This window comes from Palaemon carinicauda, chromosome 11, assembly GCF_036898095.1.
Source record: "Palaemon carinicauda isolate YSFRI2023 chromosome 11, ASM3689809v2, whole genome shotgun sequence".
NCBI classification, from domain to species: domain Eukaryota; kingdom Metazoa; phylum Arthropoda; class Malacostraca; order Decapoda; family Palaemonidae; genus Palaemon; species Palaemon carinicauda.
In genome coordinates, this window is record NC_090735.1 from 2,063,388 (window position 1) to 2,080,887 (window position 17,500).

The 17,500-nt window shown below is 35.1% G+C and overlaps 2 protein-coding genes across 2 annotated transcripts in view; both read left to right on the forward strand.

Annotated features, from left to right (window-relative positions):
* Nucleotides 1-1,158, forward strand: part of LOC137649874 (glutamate receptor ionotropic, delta-2-like) — an 11,362-nt gene extending 10,204 nt beyond the window's left edge. The window contains exon 9 of the mRNA XM_068382816.1: nt 1,027-1,158. Coding sequence (XP_068238917.1) covers nt 1,027-1,158 — 132 coding nt within the window. The remainder of the gene's footprint in view (nt 1-1,026) is intronic.
* Nucleotides 1,159-2,114: 956 nt separating this feature from the next.
* The window catches only part of LOC137649554 (angiopoietin-related protein 7-like), a 15,770-nt gene continuing 384 nt past the window's right edge, over nt 2,115-17,500 (forward strand). Inside the window, exons 1-6 of the mRNA XM_068382539.1 lie at nt 2,115-2,217; nt 5,046-5,321; nt 9,101-9,307; nt 9,764-9,935; nt 15,607-15,712; nt 17,021-17,160. Coding sequence (XP_068238640.1) covers nt 5,157-5,321; nt 9,101-9,307; nt 9,764-9,935; nt 15,607-15,712; nt 17,021-17,160 — 790 coding nt within the window. The 5' untranslated portion in view covers nt 2,115-2,217; nt 5,046-5,156. The remainder of the gene's footprint in view (nt 2,218-5,045; nt 5,322-9,100; nt 9,308-9,763; nt 9,936-15,606; nt 15,713-17,020; nt 17,161-17,500) is intronic.

The following is a 17,500-nucleotide window of genomic DNA, read 5'->3' on the forward strand; positions in this document are numbered from 1 at the left end:
GTGGAATTATCTTCCTAATTGGGTAGTTCAATCAGTAGAACTTCAAAAGTTCAATCACGCAGGAAATGTTTTCATGTTGAACAGGGGGACATAAGTCTCTTTTTATAGTTTATTTATGAAATATCTATTTGAATGTTAATGTTTTGAAAATATATTTTAACTGTTCATTACTTCTTATAACGTTTATTTATTTCCTTATTTCCATTCCCCACTAGGCTATTTTTCCCTGTTGGAACCCTTGGGCTTATAGTATCTTGATTTTCCAACTAGGGTTGTAGCTTAGCTAATAATAATAATAATAATAATAATAATAATAATAATAATAATAATAATAATAATAATAATAATAACTGAGCAATTCCAATTTGAATTGCAAACCCAAAGAATGCTATAAGCCCAAGGGCTCCAATAGGGAAAATAGCATTCTTCGGGTTTGGCAATTCATAGTAGTAACTTCACAAAGTCTTAAGCAGACGCTCTTCAACCAGCGTCGTGTCGATTTTTTTTTCGTAGAAACCTAAACTGTTACGATAGTGAGTGATATTTTTTACCTTTTATTCAACCCTTGGATAACTACTGTTCGCTGTATTCTTTTGTATAAGGATTTTTTTGTCTATTTCATTTAATGCGGAATAGTCTGACGATTATTATTATTATTATTATTATTATTATTATTATTATTATTATTATTATTATTATTATTATTATTATTATTACTAATTTTATTATTATTATTATTATTATCATTATTATTTTTATTATCATTATCATTATTGTTGTTGTTGTTTTTGTTATTAGCCAAGCTACAGCCCTAGTTGGAAAAGCAGGATGCTATAAGCCCAAGGGTTCCAACACTGAAAAATAGCCTAGCGAGGAAAGGAAATAAGAAAATAGATAAACTATATGAGAAGTAATGGACAAAATAAAAAAATTCAAGAACAGTAACAACATTAAAACAGAACTTTCATATATAAACCATAAAAAAGAGAATGAAACATGACTGTTTATCTTCTTTTTTTTCTTCAGGAAAGCAATGAGGTGGTCCTTAAGACGAGACATTTCATCGGAGTGTTTCTTGTGATGCTCGCTGGATTCTCAATTGCTTTGCCAACGTTGCTGGTTGAAAATCTTATCGACAACTATCACAGATCAAGATGAAAAGCAAGATGAATGCAACATTAATAAACACAAGCTTAAATTCTAAAAAGTATTTTTTTTTACTCCAAAATCAAACCATTGTTCTGTATAGTCAATTCTTTTTAGTGAGGCAGATTTGCACCGACTCGCAGGGGTCCCCTTTTCGCTCGGAAAGGTTTCCTGATCGCTGATTGGTTGGACGAGATAATTCTAACCAATCAGAGAGCAGGGAACTTTTCCGAGCTAAAAGGGCACCGCTGCGAGTCGGTGCAAATGCGCCTCATTAAAAAAAAATGAGAATAGTCTTGGGCAGTGCCGTAGCCTCTGTACCATGGGCTTCCACTGTCTTGGGGTAGAGTTCTCTTGCTTGAGGGTACCCTCGGGCACACTATTCTATCTTATTTCTCTTCTTGATTCTTTTTAAGTTTTTTTAATTTACATTTGAAAGATGTAATTTAATGTTGTTTCTGTTAATATTTTATTTTGATTCTTTATTACTTAACTTGTAGTTTATTTATTTCCTTGTTTCCTTTCCTCACTGGGCTATTTTTCACGACTAGAGTCATTGGACTTATAGAATCCTGCTTTTCAAACTAGGGTTGTAGCTTAGCTCGTAATAATAATAATAATAATAATAATAATAATAATAATAATAATTATTATTATTATTATTATTATGAAAAGCAAGATGCTATAAGCCCAAGGTCTCTCACAGAGAAAAAAAATCCAGTGAGGAAAGGAAACAAGGAAATAAATAAACCACAAGAGATGTAATGAACAATTAAAATAAACTATTTTAAGAACAGTAACAACATGAAAACAGATTTTTGATAAGACCAGGGTTCCTACGCTCAGCGACTTTGAAATTCGCCTCCCCGTTGATACAGAAAATAACATTGCTTTTGTTCACGTCAGATAATATGAGTCCTAGGGACATGTTCAGTTCAAGCTGGATAAGTACATCCGGTGCCTCTATCAGTGTCACTACCCGGAGATGGTGACGGCTTGGCACTCTCCCTCCAAGAGCACGGGACTCCAAGAGGCACTGTTGCAGTTGGTGGCGAGGTCGCGTGGATCGAGGTGCGTTCGCTATGGAAAAGATCTTGAAAAAGGTGTCGAGAACTTCTTATAGGACAGACTTTAACCTTTCAGGACATTTTTTGTGTAGTGTAGTGTCGTTCGTCGGTAACTTATGCCTATTTGATGCTGGCAAATTGCTTACATAGAAAAGGAGCATGAGTGTGAAGTTGGTTTTTGTGGATAACGAACATAATGTGTATCTATATAAAGTTTACTAGACTATATTACAGAGCTGCTAACACGAATCACATCATCATCATCATGATCATCTCTTCCCACACCTATTGACGCAAAGGGCCTCGACTAGACTTCGCCAGTCGCCTCTATCTTGAGCTTTTATTTCAATACTTCTCCCCTCATCATTTCCTACTTCACGCTTCAGTTCTCAGCCATGTAGGCCTTGGTCTTCCAACTCTTCTAGTGGCTTGTGGAGCCCAGTTGAAATTTTAGTGAACCAATCTCCCTTGGGGAGTGCAAAGGGCACGCCCAAACCCTCTCCATCTACCCCTCACCATGATCTCATCCACACATGGCACTCGAGTAATCTCTCTTATAGTTTCATTTATAATCCTGTCCTGCCATCTAATCCCCAATATTCTTCTGAGGACATTGTTCTCAAATATACTAAATCTGTTGGAGATTGTTCCATTGTCATACCACGATTCATGTCCATACAGTAACAGTCAATAGGCTATAGTTTAAACAAAGTACCAATGAACTACGTCCCAAAACCGTGAAATAGACAAAGGCAAAAAATTAATATTTCTCTGATAGATAAAAATAAAGAGGCAAAAAACGGGACCTTGAACATTTTTTAGAAAAATGAGATCATGATTGACCGCTTACATAAAAGGATCAAAGGTTAAGGAGGACTTATGTCCGAAAGGATTTCCCCATGTACTCTGAGGTCGAAGACAGAGCGATTATTTGAATGTGCTGGTGCAATGGTCATACACTCTCTTTCTTTATACATATGCATAAAATAAACACATACATACATATAAACACACACACACACACACACACATATATATATATATATATATATATATATATATATATATATATATATATATATATATATATATATATACCTACCTTTACATCCAATTTATATACACACATAAATGTATATGTACATATATACTATATATATATATATATATATATATATATATATATATATATATATATATATATATATATATATATATATATGTGTGTGTGTGTGTGTGTGTGTGTGCATATATATATATATATATATATATATATATATATATATATATATATATATATATATATATATATATATATATCTACATCCATACACACACATATGTATAGACATATATATATATATATATATATATATATATATATATATATATATACATATATATATATATATATATATATATATATATATACATCTATATTGCTTATTATTATTATTATCATTACCATACACACAAACTCTAACACACGCAAAACAGTACACAACCTTACATATATATTATATATTGCTCTTAATTCACGAAGTTTTTTTTTCTATTTATCACAATTATTATACAAACAATCTGCCACGTCACCAGCAGCCACAGCCTGGCCCTCCCTGGCCCTAACTTTGGAGGAGAGGGGCCCTTGGGAGCTGATCATATAAGGTCAGTCTCTACGGCACTGTCCCTAGCCTCTGCCACTCATGAGCGCCCTTTAAGCCTACAGAAGCTTCTACGTCATATCCCGTGACTCAGGAGATGGACCACAAATAATTTTGATAATTTTTCGTCGGTAATCTGAAGTCATCTCGTCCTCAAGGATCCGTTTCCGTTGAAATATCGGACTTTTCCTTTGTTTACTCCTTTGCATTTAATTATCATTATTATTATTACTTGCTAAGCTACAACCCTAATTGGAAAAGCAGGATGCTATAAGCCCAGGGGCCCCAATAGGGAAAATAGCCAAGCGAGGAAAGGAAACATTATTAGCTTATTTCCAACCGTTGTGTATATTAGATAAACAATATTTTAATCGGCTGAATAACAGTATAATTAAGATATATGAAATATAAGATTAAAAACATAAGAGAAATATTTGAGTCAAAATTTTGGCTTTGTAAATCAGAATTGATAATTCAATCTTTTCCAAGAGGAGTTTTAATGTACGGATATGACTGATGGCTTGGAAAGATCATCTGAGGTTAAAGACCTTCGTGTACTAAGAGTTTAACTCTCTCTCTCTCTCTCTCTCTCTCTCTCTCTCTCTCTCTCTCTCTCTCTCTCTCTCTCTCTCTCTCTCTATTTATCGATGATGATATAAAGAAATTTTATGCATATATATATTGTATAATATATATATATATATATATATATATATATATATATATATATATATACATATATTTATTTATATATATATATATATATATATATATATATATATATATATATATATATTATATGCTGCACACACACACACACACACACACACACATATATATATATATATATATATATATATATATATATATATATATATATATATATATAAATATATATATATACATACATACATACATATATATATATATATATATATATATATATATATATATATATATATATGCAGTATATATCATCTCTATATAGATTTCTTTTCATAAAAGAACACTTAACATGATAAATAAAAAAAGAGTACAAATTGCTCAAATCTCTACACATTACAAACAATAAAAAATAAAATATTTAAAATATGTTCGATGATAAAGAAATTTATGTGAATATTTTTTTCTCCATTGTCAAAGAATATTGGCTTTTCTTTTGAATTTACAGATTGTTAGGCATCTAAAACAATAAAGTTTTAGCAGGCAATGAAAGACAGTGCACCAAAGATCTATCCTGCAGAACTAGTCTTAGATATTTTAGATATTTTAGATCATTTTCATGGTCACACACATAGAAACATTCATTGAAAACTCGTTGTCTGTAATAAGATTCTTTACAAAAAAGATATATAGAGATATACAAGTCTCTGAAAAGCAAAAGATGGAATTTCAAAATGTCTTCGTGGGATTATTATTCTATCTGCTTGGCGATTTTATTATTCAGGTAAGTCCAATAAAGAGTTTTTATGGTTATCTTTTTATGCCCAATTTCAAAATTCTATTACCTCCGCCAACGAAGTTGGATGGAGGTTACGTTTTATCCCCTGTTTGTATGTTTGTTTGTGAACAGCCTCCTGGCCACAATTCTAATCATGAAGTAATGAAACTTGCAGGGATTAATTGTAATGTAAAAAACTGGAAATTATCACATTTTGGAAGGTGAAGGTCAAAGGTCAAGGTCACGGTCAAGTAAAAGGCCGAGAAATAAGCTGCCGCAGGGGAGGTCTGCGCTCTACTGAGCGGCCCTCTAGTTATTATTATTATTATTATTACTATTATTATTATTAATACTATTATCATTATTATTAGCTAAGCTATAACCCCAGTTGGAAAAGGAAGATGCTATAAGCTCAAGGGCTCCAACAGGGAAAATATTGCAAAGAGGAAAGGAAATAAGGAAATAAATAAACTATATGAGGAGTAATGAACAATTAAAATTAAAGAATAGAAAAAACATTAAAATAGATATTATTTCTCGTCGTCTTATTTTTTTTTAAGTTTTTTATAGTTTATATAATATGAAAGATCTAATTTGATATTGTTACTGTTCCTAAAATACTTTATTTTATTTGTTTATTACAGCTCTGTTAGTTTATTCATTTCCTAGTTATCTTTCCTTCCTGGGTTATTTTCCCTGTTGGAGCCCTTGCCCTTATAGCATACTGCTTTTCCAACTAGGGTTATAGCTTAGCTTGCAATAATAATAATAATAATAATAATAATAATAATAATAATAATAATAATAACAATAATAATATAAACTATAAAAAGAGATTAATGTCAGAACTATTCAAATCAGACGTAATAAATTTTGAAAATACACACACACACACACACACACACACACACACACACACACACACACATATATATATATATATATATATATATATATATATATACACATATATAAGTATATATATGAATATAAATATATATATATATATATATATATATATATATATATATATATATATTTACATTTATATATATATACATATATATGTATATATATAAATATAAATATATATATATATACACTGTATATATATATGTATATATATATATATATATATATATATATATATATATATATATATATATATATATCCCTTCTTCTATCCCACTGTTATCCCTACATTAAGGGGTCGGTTGCCTGATGCGCTCTCTCTAATATCTACTATCAATGACATCCTTTTTACATTTTATTAAATTTTTTATGTAAATTGAGTATAATGAAACGGTATAAATATACGCAAACACATGTTCACAGGGATAACAGAGAGAGAGAGAGAGAGAGAGAGAGAGAGAGAGAGAGAGAGAGAGAGAGAGAGAGAGAGAGAGAGAGAGAGAGTGAAGATGGTTGCCAAGAACAAATTGAAATAGACGAATATTAGGATACAGTAAAATATTGGGGATTTTAAGAGCTTTAGAGAGAAAATTATGCCCGATGGAATGAAGGAATCAAAGAACGATTAATGAGCAAATGGGAACTAGAATTAAGGCAGCCAATCGAGAGAAACTCTTCAGCAGGGTTTACATAGTCAAACGGTTCGAGCCTGCTTTTCAAACCGTTCGAAGAGGTGGAGTCAATCGCAAATGCATAAGGTTTGTGGACAATGAAGCCCCGAGCGTGTTCGTCAACCAAATACCCCGTTTACACGTTCGAACATCACTTCAAACATGCGTCAATGGAATGAATATTTTGAAGATCTGAAATGGAAGATAATGGGAGAATTATACCTAATAGGAATTAAGATGGAATTGTTCAAACTAAAGGACAACTGTATGTTTGAGGAGAGGAAATAAACTCGGTTAAATTTAGTGAATTTGTGAAATTATAATTGTGTAATTTGATGGGATATGTTAAGTAGAAAATGAGTGAGCGCGAGGAAAGGTTATTAACAAGGCAACTCAAACACCTAAAACCATAACAGATTCCTCACACGTCTCGAACTATCTACCTAACCGCACCAAGACTCCTCGCTGCTAGGAGGAAGGACTTTGGTGACTAGTACAGCACATGTACATACGCTATCGGGGTCTAAGCGATGTCAGGCAGGGCAGCCCATCGGGACTACGGTCTACCCCAAACCCAAAGCAAATTCCCTTAAAAGGAGGCAACCGTGCTTACCCCCATACAAAATGGAGAATTAACACGTTAATGGAAGAAGGAAAAGTTATATTAGTATAACGTTAATCCGCATACTGAAGAGCTTGTAAGATACAAATTGAGATGTTAGAAAATAGCTATTCTATTCGTACTGATTCTCCTCATATTTTTTATCACCATCAAAATTTAATGCTCTAATCATAACTGATCTTTGTATGTATCACAGACAGCTAGTACCTAACCTTTGTATATGTCACAGACAGCTAGTACCTAACCTTTGTATACGTCACAGACAGCTAGTACCTAACCTTTGTATACGTCACAGACAGACAGTACCTAACCTTTGTATATGTCACAGACAGCTAGTACCTAACCTTTGTATACGTCACAGACAGACAGTACCTAACCTTTGTATATGTCACAGACAGCTAGTGCCTAACCTTTGTAGACATCACAGACAGACAGTATCTAACCTTTGTATATGTCACAGACAGCAATTACCTAAACTTTGTATACGTCACAGACAGCTAGTACCTAACCTTTGTATACGTCACAGACAGATAGTACCTAACCTTTGTATACGTCACAGACAGCTAGTACCTAACCCTTGTATATGTCACAGACAGCTAGTACCTAACCTCTGTATATGTCACAGACAGATAGTACCTAACCTTTGTATACGTCACAGACAGACAGTACCTAACCTTTGTATATGTTACAGACAGCTAGTACCTAAACTTTGTATACGTCACAGACAGCTAATACCTAACCTTTGTATACGTCACAGACAGATAGTACCTAACCTTTGTATATGTCACAGACAGCTAGTACCTAACCTTTGTATACGTCACAGACAGACGGTACCTAACCTTTGTATATGTCACAGACAGCTAGTACCTAAACTTTGTGTATGTCACAGACAGCTAGTACCTAACCTTTGTATATGTCACAGACAGCTAGTACCTAACCTTTGTATACGTCACAGACACAGTACCTAACCTTTGTATATGTCACAGACAGCTAGTACCTAAACTTTGTATACGTCACAGACAGCTGGTACCTAACCTTTGTATACGTCACAGACAGATAGTACCTAAACTTTGTATACGTCACAGACAGCTAGTACCTAACCTTTGTATACGTCACAGACAGATAGTACCTAAACTTTGTATACGTCACAGACAGCTAGTACCTAGCCTTTGTATACGTCACAGACAGACAGTACCTAACCTTTGTATACGTCACAGATAGACAGTACCTAACCTTTGTATATGTCACAGACAGCTAATACCTAAACTTTGTATACGTCACAGACACCCAGTACCTAACCTTTGTATACGTCATAGACAGCTAGTACCTAAACTTTGTATACGTCACAGACAGATAGTACCTAACCTTTGTATACGTCACAGACACCCAGTACCTAACCTTTGTATACGTCATAGACAGCTAGTACCTAAACTTTGTATACGTCACAGACAGATAGTACCTAACCTTTGTATATGTCACAGACACCCAGTACCTAACCTTTGTATACGTCACAGACAGATAGTACCTAACCTTTGTATATGTCACAGACACCCAGTACCTAACCTTTGTATACGTCACAGACAGCCTGTACCAGAAGAGGGAGATGTGAAGAGAAGGCAGCGCTCCATTCAGACATAAGGAACTTCCACGAATCTCAAGAAATCCTCAGAGGCGAAGTGGCTAACCTGAAGGATGCCCTGGCTTCTCTCAGCTCCCTGCTGGCTTATTCCCTGCCCGAGGACTGCAGTGCTGCGAAGGACAGAGGAAGCTGGACCTCTACGACCATGGTTGGTTTTATTTCGTTCTGGTCGTTTGCTTCCAGGGGGATTTTGGTATAATGTTGTGTTTCATTGTTAATTGCGATGAATGTTTTATTATTGTGAAGGTCTAATTATCAGAGGTGGCATCTATTGAATGTGCATTAATACATTATGAAAATTGTGTTAGCCAATCTAATAATAATAATATTAATAATAATAACAATAATAGTTATTATTATTATTATCATTATTTCATATCTATCATGAAAGGATCTGGTAGATCTTGCACTGGTAAAAATATATTCTTAACATTGGAGAATGCTACCAATGCATCACTATCCTTAAAGTATAAACCATAATGAAAAAAATGACATTGCCCTGCACTATCAATATAGGATGTTTATAGAAACTTAATCAAAGACCGAATGATCTCCGCTTGAAACATAGCAGCATCACTTCGTAATTCTAACGATTTTTCTTCAGATTAAACCACCAGGTTTGCCTCCAAGGTTGGTGAGATGCGAGCAGCGCGAACAAGGGGGAGGGTGGACGATCATCTTGGCCAGAAAACCAACAGCCAATCCTATCAACTTCAACACCACTTGGCAGAATTATAAGGAAGGGTTTGGAGAGATCGATGAAGAGTTCTGGATAGGTAATGTAAACATATGTAAAATGGTAGCGTCATTGTTATTATTATCAGCTAAGCTACGACCCTAGTTGGAAAAGCAGGATGCTATAAGTACAAGGGTTCCAACTTAGACAAAATAGCCCAGTAAGGATAGGGAATATAGAAACTACATGAGAAGTAATGAATAATTAAAGTAAAATACTTTAAGAGCAGTAACAACATAAAAACAGATCTTTCATATGTAAACTTTAAAAAGACTTATGTCAGCCTGTTCAACATAAAAACATTTGCTTGGTCACAGCTGGAATAAAACTTCTTGAATACTGTGTAGTATTGAGCCTCATGATGGAGAAGGCCCGACTATTAGAATTAACTGCATACCTAGTATTACGAACAGGATGGTACTCTCCGGGGAGACCTGAGAGATGTCTTATACCAGAAATGTCCCATGGCTAAAAGGGTTGATACCTTGATAGCCTATAAGGGTTGTGGTGGCCTATTGGAAACGTCCATGCCTTACATCTGCCGGATTGGGGTTCGAGTCCCGCTCAAACTCGATAGTTCCTTATAGTTTCTACAACCTCACCATCCTTGTGAGCTACGGATGGGGGTTTTTGGGGGAAGCCTATAGGTTTACCTCTTGAGTCATCAACAGCCATTGCCTTGCCCTCGTTGGTCTTAGCTTAGGTGGAGAGGGGGCTTGGTGCTGATCACACACACACACACACACACACACACACACACACACACACGGCATGTGTATTTTCAAAATATGTGATAAGAAAGAACTGAAATAATACAATAGTTTTGAAACTGCCATCTGTTGACAATTTTATGAATTACTCCATGTTGGTTGTTTGAACATTATCATTCGTCATCTGCGGTTTTTTTTTTTACAAGATATTTTCCTGTGGTTTGACTTTTTGGAAATGCCATGACGCCAACAATATAATGATATTGATGAAAGAAAATAGACCACATGATTGATTGATTGATTGATAATTTACAAAATAGCTACGCCCTTATTTTTCAAGATTTATTTTTTAACTATTTTGGAAACTTAGATCACAGCAGTGATTTAGCAAGCGTCAATCACACCTGTGATTGATCAATTGATTTGCACATGATTGATCGCCAGATAGATGATCAACACTGCTAAAGTTGGCAAAAAAGTATGGTACCGTTACTCTTATTGTATACATTATACGGACACAAACAAAAAAATAATATTGATAATAATAAAATCAATCAGTGATATTGAAACTAACATTCAAAGAATCAATAATAATAATAATAATAATAATAATAATAATAATAATAATAATAATAATAATAATAATAATAATAATAATAAAACAGCTTACAAAAGAAGAATAGTCACACATAACGTTCGGCCGCGAAGTGAAGAGCTGGTGAAAAGTTTACGACGCCCATCACCTGGCACTCCTGAGTGGCAGTAGGAGCAGCCTTCTTCTTCTTCTTAGCAATATACTCCATCCTTTATATCCCTACTGACACCATGCACTGCTGCAAACCCTTTCCTACAAACTTTGTAGGCTACGCCAGAATGCATCATGCTACAGCATCACACTGAACACTGTCTTCATCAAGCGTTGGCTTTACCATTTGTATACTTTCCTACTACCAACTTGAGCTGTCAACTTAGATGTTCTCGTTCACAACACTTGCTGATGTGTTGTCACTTCCCTAAGCACTTTCACTAGGCAACTTGTAATCTGGATCAATGTCACTGTCAGCAGTATCGGACTCGGAATTTGAATTTGAATACATAAACTTACACATCGCATAGTATGTTATTTTTAGTACTTACAGCTTGCCCTGTTTTACGATAGAAAATCCTTATATTTAGGCTAGTGCCACTTGATGTGGTGGGTTGAAGATCATCAGCAAACTCACTATCACTGCTCGATATCATCTCGAGTATTAACATTTTCTAAAATAGCCACTAAACTTTAAAAAAAACACAGGAAGTTCCGAAGACGTTCAAACTTGACACGCTCGCCGCCGCAAATGTAAACAAAGGGCTGCCAACCGATTCGTACACCAGCATTGAAATATTCTTCAAAATATTAGTTTCAGAATGTGTATCAGTAGAGTTTTTCTTCTTTTATCTTAAGAAATAATAATTTAATTAATTTTAAAATATAATATAGTTATCATGAAGCGCTAAATAAATCACACACACATACACACCCCCCAAAAAAAATAATAATTACATTAACGCTACCGCATGGTACCCCTGCTTCAACTATCTTCTGATTGCCAGATTGATTAAGATTTTTCATTATTCTGACTATCCTTTCCTTTCATATTTTCTTGAGTCATATCATCCACCATGTAACATAAGGAATATACTGTAGTTATTCCATTTTGTCTTTTCTTTCATAAAGCTCAAAACTACACAGTATAATAGAAATTTCATTCCAACTATGACCATATTGTGGAATGATCTTCCTAATCAAATTCACTCGGGCACGCTGTTCTGTCTTATTTCTCCTCCTCTTTTTTTTTATTTTATTTTTTTTTTATTTTTGATAGTTTATATATGAAAGATCTAATTTAATATTGTTACTGTTCTTAAGATACTATATTTTGATTGCTAATTACTTCTCTTTTAGTTTATATATTTCCTTGTTTCCTTTTTTTACTGGGCTATTTTTCCTTGTTGAAGCCCTCGGGCTTATAGTATCTTGCTTTTCCAACTTAGCATGTAATAATAATAATAATAATAATAATAATAATAATAATAATAATAATAATAATAATAATAATAATAATAATAATAGTAATAATCATAATAATAATAATTGTTGAATCACTGAAACTCCTGAGGCTCAAACTTTGGGGAAATATTGTTCTGTTAAACAATTTGATATAAATCTCATTTCGCTTTAATGGGTTTTAAATTGGATATCCTTTTATTATTTATTTATAACAAACGTTTTAGGTGGCAATGTCCTTCAATGTCAGGATGCCAAATCAACCAATCAATCAATTAGGACACAACTAAGCTGAGATGAGTCTCTGCCTAATTATCCAGAGACTTTTTTTAGCCAGTGAAAGCGTTGTAAAGGTTGTTGAGTTTGTCTGAGTAAAGAACTGCCAGTGCCTTGGGCCTTCTGGAAACGTTTTAAACGTTATAGAGGCTGACTGAGATAAGAACTACCACTGATTTGAGCCTTCAGGAAGCGTTGTAAACATTGTTGAGTCTGAGTAAAGAACTGCCAGTGCCTTGGGCCTTCTGGAAACGTTTTAAACGTTATAGAGGCTGACTGAGATAACAACTACCACTGATTTGAGCCTTCAGGAAGCGTTGTAAACATTGTTGAGTCTGAGTAAAGAACTGCCAGTGCCTTGGGCCTTCTGGAAACGTTTTAAACGTTATAGAGGCTGACTGAGATAAGAACTACCACTGATTTGAGCCTTCAGGAAGCGTTGTAAACATTGTTGAGTCTGAGTAAAGAACTGCCAGTGCCTTGGGCCTTCTGGAAACGTTTTAAACGTTATAGAGGCTGACTGAGATAACAACTACCACTGATTTGAGCCTTCAGGAAGCGTTGTAAACATTGTTGAGTCTGAGTAAAGAACTGCCAGTGCCTTGGGCCTCCTGGAAGCATTTTAAATGTTATAGAGGCTGACTGAGATAAGAACTACCACTGACTTGAGCCTTCAGGAAGCGTTGTAAACATTGTTGAGTCTGAGTAAAGAACTGCCAGTGCCTTGGGCCTCCTGGAAGCATTTTAAATGTTATAGAGGCTGACTGAGATAAGAACTACCACTGACTTGAGCCTTCAGGAAGCGTTGTAAACATTGTTGAGTCTGAGTAAAGAACTGCCAGTGCCTTGGGCCTCCTGGAAGCATTTTAAATGTTATAGAGGCTGACTGAGATAAGAACTACCACTGACTTGAGCCTTCAGGAAGCGTTGTAAACATTGTTGAGTCTGAGTAAAGAACTGCCAGTGCCTTGGGCCTCCTGGAAGCATTTTAAATGTTATAGAGGCTGACTGAGATAAGAACTACCACTGACTTGAGCCTTCAGGAAGCGTTGTAAACATTGTTGAGTCTGAGTAAAGAACTGCCAGTGCCTTGGGCCTCCTGGAAGCATTTTAAATGTTATAGAGGCTGACTGAGATAAGAACTACCACTGACTTGAGCCTTCAGGAAGCGTTGTAAACATTGTTGAGTCTGAGTAAAGAACTGCCAGTGCCTTGGGCCTCCTGGAAGCATTTTAAATGTTATAGAGGCTGACTGAGATAAGAACTACCACTGACTTGAGCCTTCAGGAAGCGTTGTAAACATTGTTGAGTCTGAGTAAAGAACTGCCAGTGCCTTGGGCCTCCTGGAAGCATTTTAAATGTTATAGAGGCTGACTGAGATAAGAACTACCACTGACTTGAGCCTTCAGGAAGCGTTGTAAACATTGTTGAGTCTGAGTAAAGAACTGCCAGTGCCTTGGGCCTCCTGGAAGCATTTTAAATGTTATAGAGGCTGACTGAGATAAGAACTACCACTGACTTGAGCCTTCAGGAAGCGTTGTAAACATTGTTGAGTCTGAGTAAAGAACTGCCAGTGCCTTGGGCCTCCTGGAAGCATTTTAAATGTTATAGAGGCTGACTGAGATAAGAACTACCACTGACTTGAGCCTTCAGGAAGCGTTGTAAACATTGTTGAGTCTGAGTAAAGAACTGCCAGTGCCTTGGGCCTCCTGGAAGCATTTTAAATGTTATAGAGGCTGACTGAGATAAGAACTACCACTGACTTGAGCCTTCAGGAAGCGTTGTAAACATTGTTGAGTCTGAGTAAAGAACTGCCAGTGCCTTGGGCCTCCTGGAAGCATTTTAAATGTTATAGAGGCTGACTGAGATAAGAACTACCACTGACTTGAGCCTTCAGGAAGCGTTGTAAACATTGTTGAGTCTGAGTAAAGAACTGCCAGTGCCTTGGGCCTCCTGGAAGCATTTTAAATGTTATAGAGGCTGACTGAGATAAGAACTACCACTGACTTGAGCCTTCAGGAAGCGTTGTAAACATTGTTGAGTCTGAGTAAAGAACTGCCAGTGCCTTGGGCCTCCTGGAAGCATTTTAAATGTTATAGAGGCTGACTGAGATAAGAACTACCACTGACTTGAGCCTTCAGGAAGCGTTGTAAACATTGTTGAGTCTGAGTAAAGAACTGCCAGTGCCTTGGGCCTCCTGGAAGCATTTTAAATGTTATAGAGGCTGACTGAGATAAGAACTACCACTGACTTGAGCCTTCAGGAAGCGTTGTAAACATTGTTGAGTCTGAGTAAAGAACTGCCAGTGCCTTGGGCCTCCTGGAAGCATTTTAAATGTTATAGAGGCTGACTGAGATAAGAACTACCACTGACTTGAGCCTTCAGGAAGCGTTGTAAACATTGTTGAGTCTGAGTAAAGAACTGCCAGTGCCTTGGGCCTCCTGGAAGCATTTTAAATGTTATAGAGGCTGACTGAGATAAGAACTACCACTGACTTGAGCCTTCAGGAAGCGTTGTAAACATTGTTGAGTCTGAGTAAAGAACTGCCAGTGCCTTGGGCCTCCTGGAAGCATTTTAAACGTTATAGAGGCTTGCTGAGCAAAGATTCAGCTGTTTTTTTTTTTTTTTTTTTTTTTTTTTTTTTTTTTTTTTTTTTGTCTAATTCTCGCTCGTTACAGGAAACGAGGTGCTGCACAGACTCACGAGAGAGGTGCCCCATAAGCTTCGAGTGGTCTTCACAGATTGGAATGATACGAAGCAGACCGCCATCTGGAATTTATTCATGTTAGTAATTTCACAGAAAAGAACTAGCTCTATTTATCTATTCTGTGGTCACCCTTCATCTTCTTTTTCATTTATACTTGATGTTTATGAATAATTCCTGATGAGGCTTTCAAATTTTATCGGAATTTTGTAACACTTTAGTTTTGAGTACACTTAAAAAAAACTGTAATTCTAATCGGAAATTCTCCGTATAATTATACTGTTCTCAGCCGTATTTCAGTAAACTACAGGCGTCCGTTATTTTACAGTACTTTATTATTACCTTTTACGGGTTTGTGACCGTAATATCACTCCTAAACGTTAAATTATCCGTTTTTAAAACGGTAAATGCCTGGCAACATTTAATCCAGAATTTTTACAGTTTTTTTACAGCAAATTTTTAACAGTGTAGTCTTGAATTTATGGATAAACATTTTTGTTAATTGTAGTCAAGTATATATGCAAGTATGTTAATACAGCTACCGTGAATTAACTTCTCAAATTAGTCAAATCAGTATTGCTTATAATTCATGATTGAATCAGAATACTTTACTGTATCGAATTCGACATGACAAGGAACGTAGACTCCACTCCTGATGCTATTTTGTTTCACTCAACTTTACATAAAATACGTAGACATACTCACACCTGTCCTCTTCTTCGTGGGACTCATTTGACTTACATTTTAAACTTTTGAAAAGCAATTCTCATTTGTAGGCTATAAACTTTTAGCAATAATTAGAATTATGAATTTCTGTTATGTAGATATTTTATGAATACAATGTTAAATATTTGCCGTAAACAATGGTAAAAAAATCCTGGAATAAATATTGCCAGGCATTTGCCGTTTTAAAAACGGATATAATGACGTAAAGGATTGATATTACGGTCACCAACCCGTAAAAGGTAATAACAAAGTAGGGTAAAATTACGGTCTTTCATATTTTACTGAAATACGACTGAGAACAGTATATTTTTACGGAGAATTTCCGATTAGAATTACGGTTTTTTTTTTTTTTTTTTTTTTTTAAGTGTAGCATTACTCTTAAAAACAATTCTCATTCATAGACTATAATCTTTTACCAATAATTAGAATTATGAATTTCTGTCATACAGATATTTCATGAATAGTGTTATTCTTAATAACAATTATCATTTATAGGCTATAAACTTTTACCAATAGATTAGCATTATGAATTTCTCTCATGTAGATATTTTATGAATAGTGTTACTCTTAAAAACAATTCTCATATGAAGGCTATAAACTTTTACCAATAATTAAGATTATGAATTTCATTGAGATAAATAAATCGTATCCCTCTCCTTTAGGGTAGGCAATGAAGACAACCACTATAGACTAAGCATCGATGAGTATTCCGCTGACGACAGCACAGCCCGAGATGAACTCAAGATCCACAATGGAAGGTCCTTCTCTACTCACGATTACGATAATGATATCGACGCAGCAGGTAAGGAAAATATCTTATCAGCTCTTCTAGGAGGACACTACAAAATCAAACCATTGTTCTCTAATCTTGGGTAGTGCCATAGCCTCTGTACCATGGTCTTCCACTGTCTTGGGTTAGAGTTCTCTTGCTTGATTGTGCATTCGGGCACACTATTCTTTCTTAATTCCCTCCCTCTTGTTTTGTTAAAGTTTTTATAGGTTACATAGGAGATATTTATTCTAATGTTGTTGCTCTTCTTAAAATATTTTTTTTTTGTTTCCTTTCCTCACTGAGCTATTTTCCCTGTTGGAGCCCCTGGGTTTATAGCATCCAGCTTTTCCAACTAGGGTTGTAGCTTAGC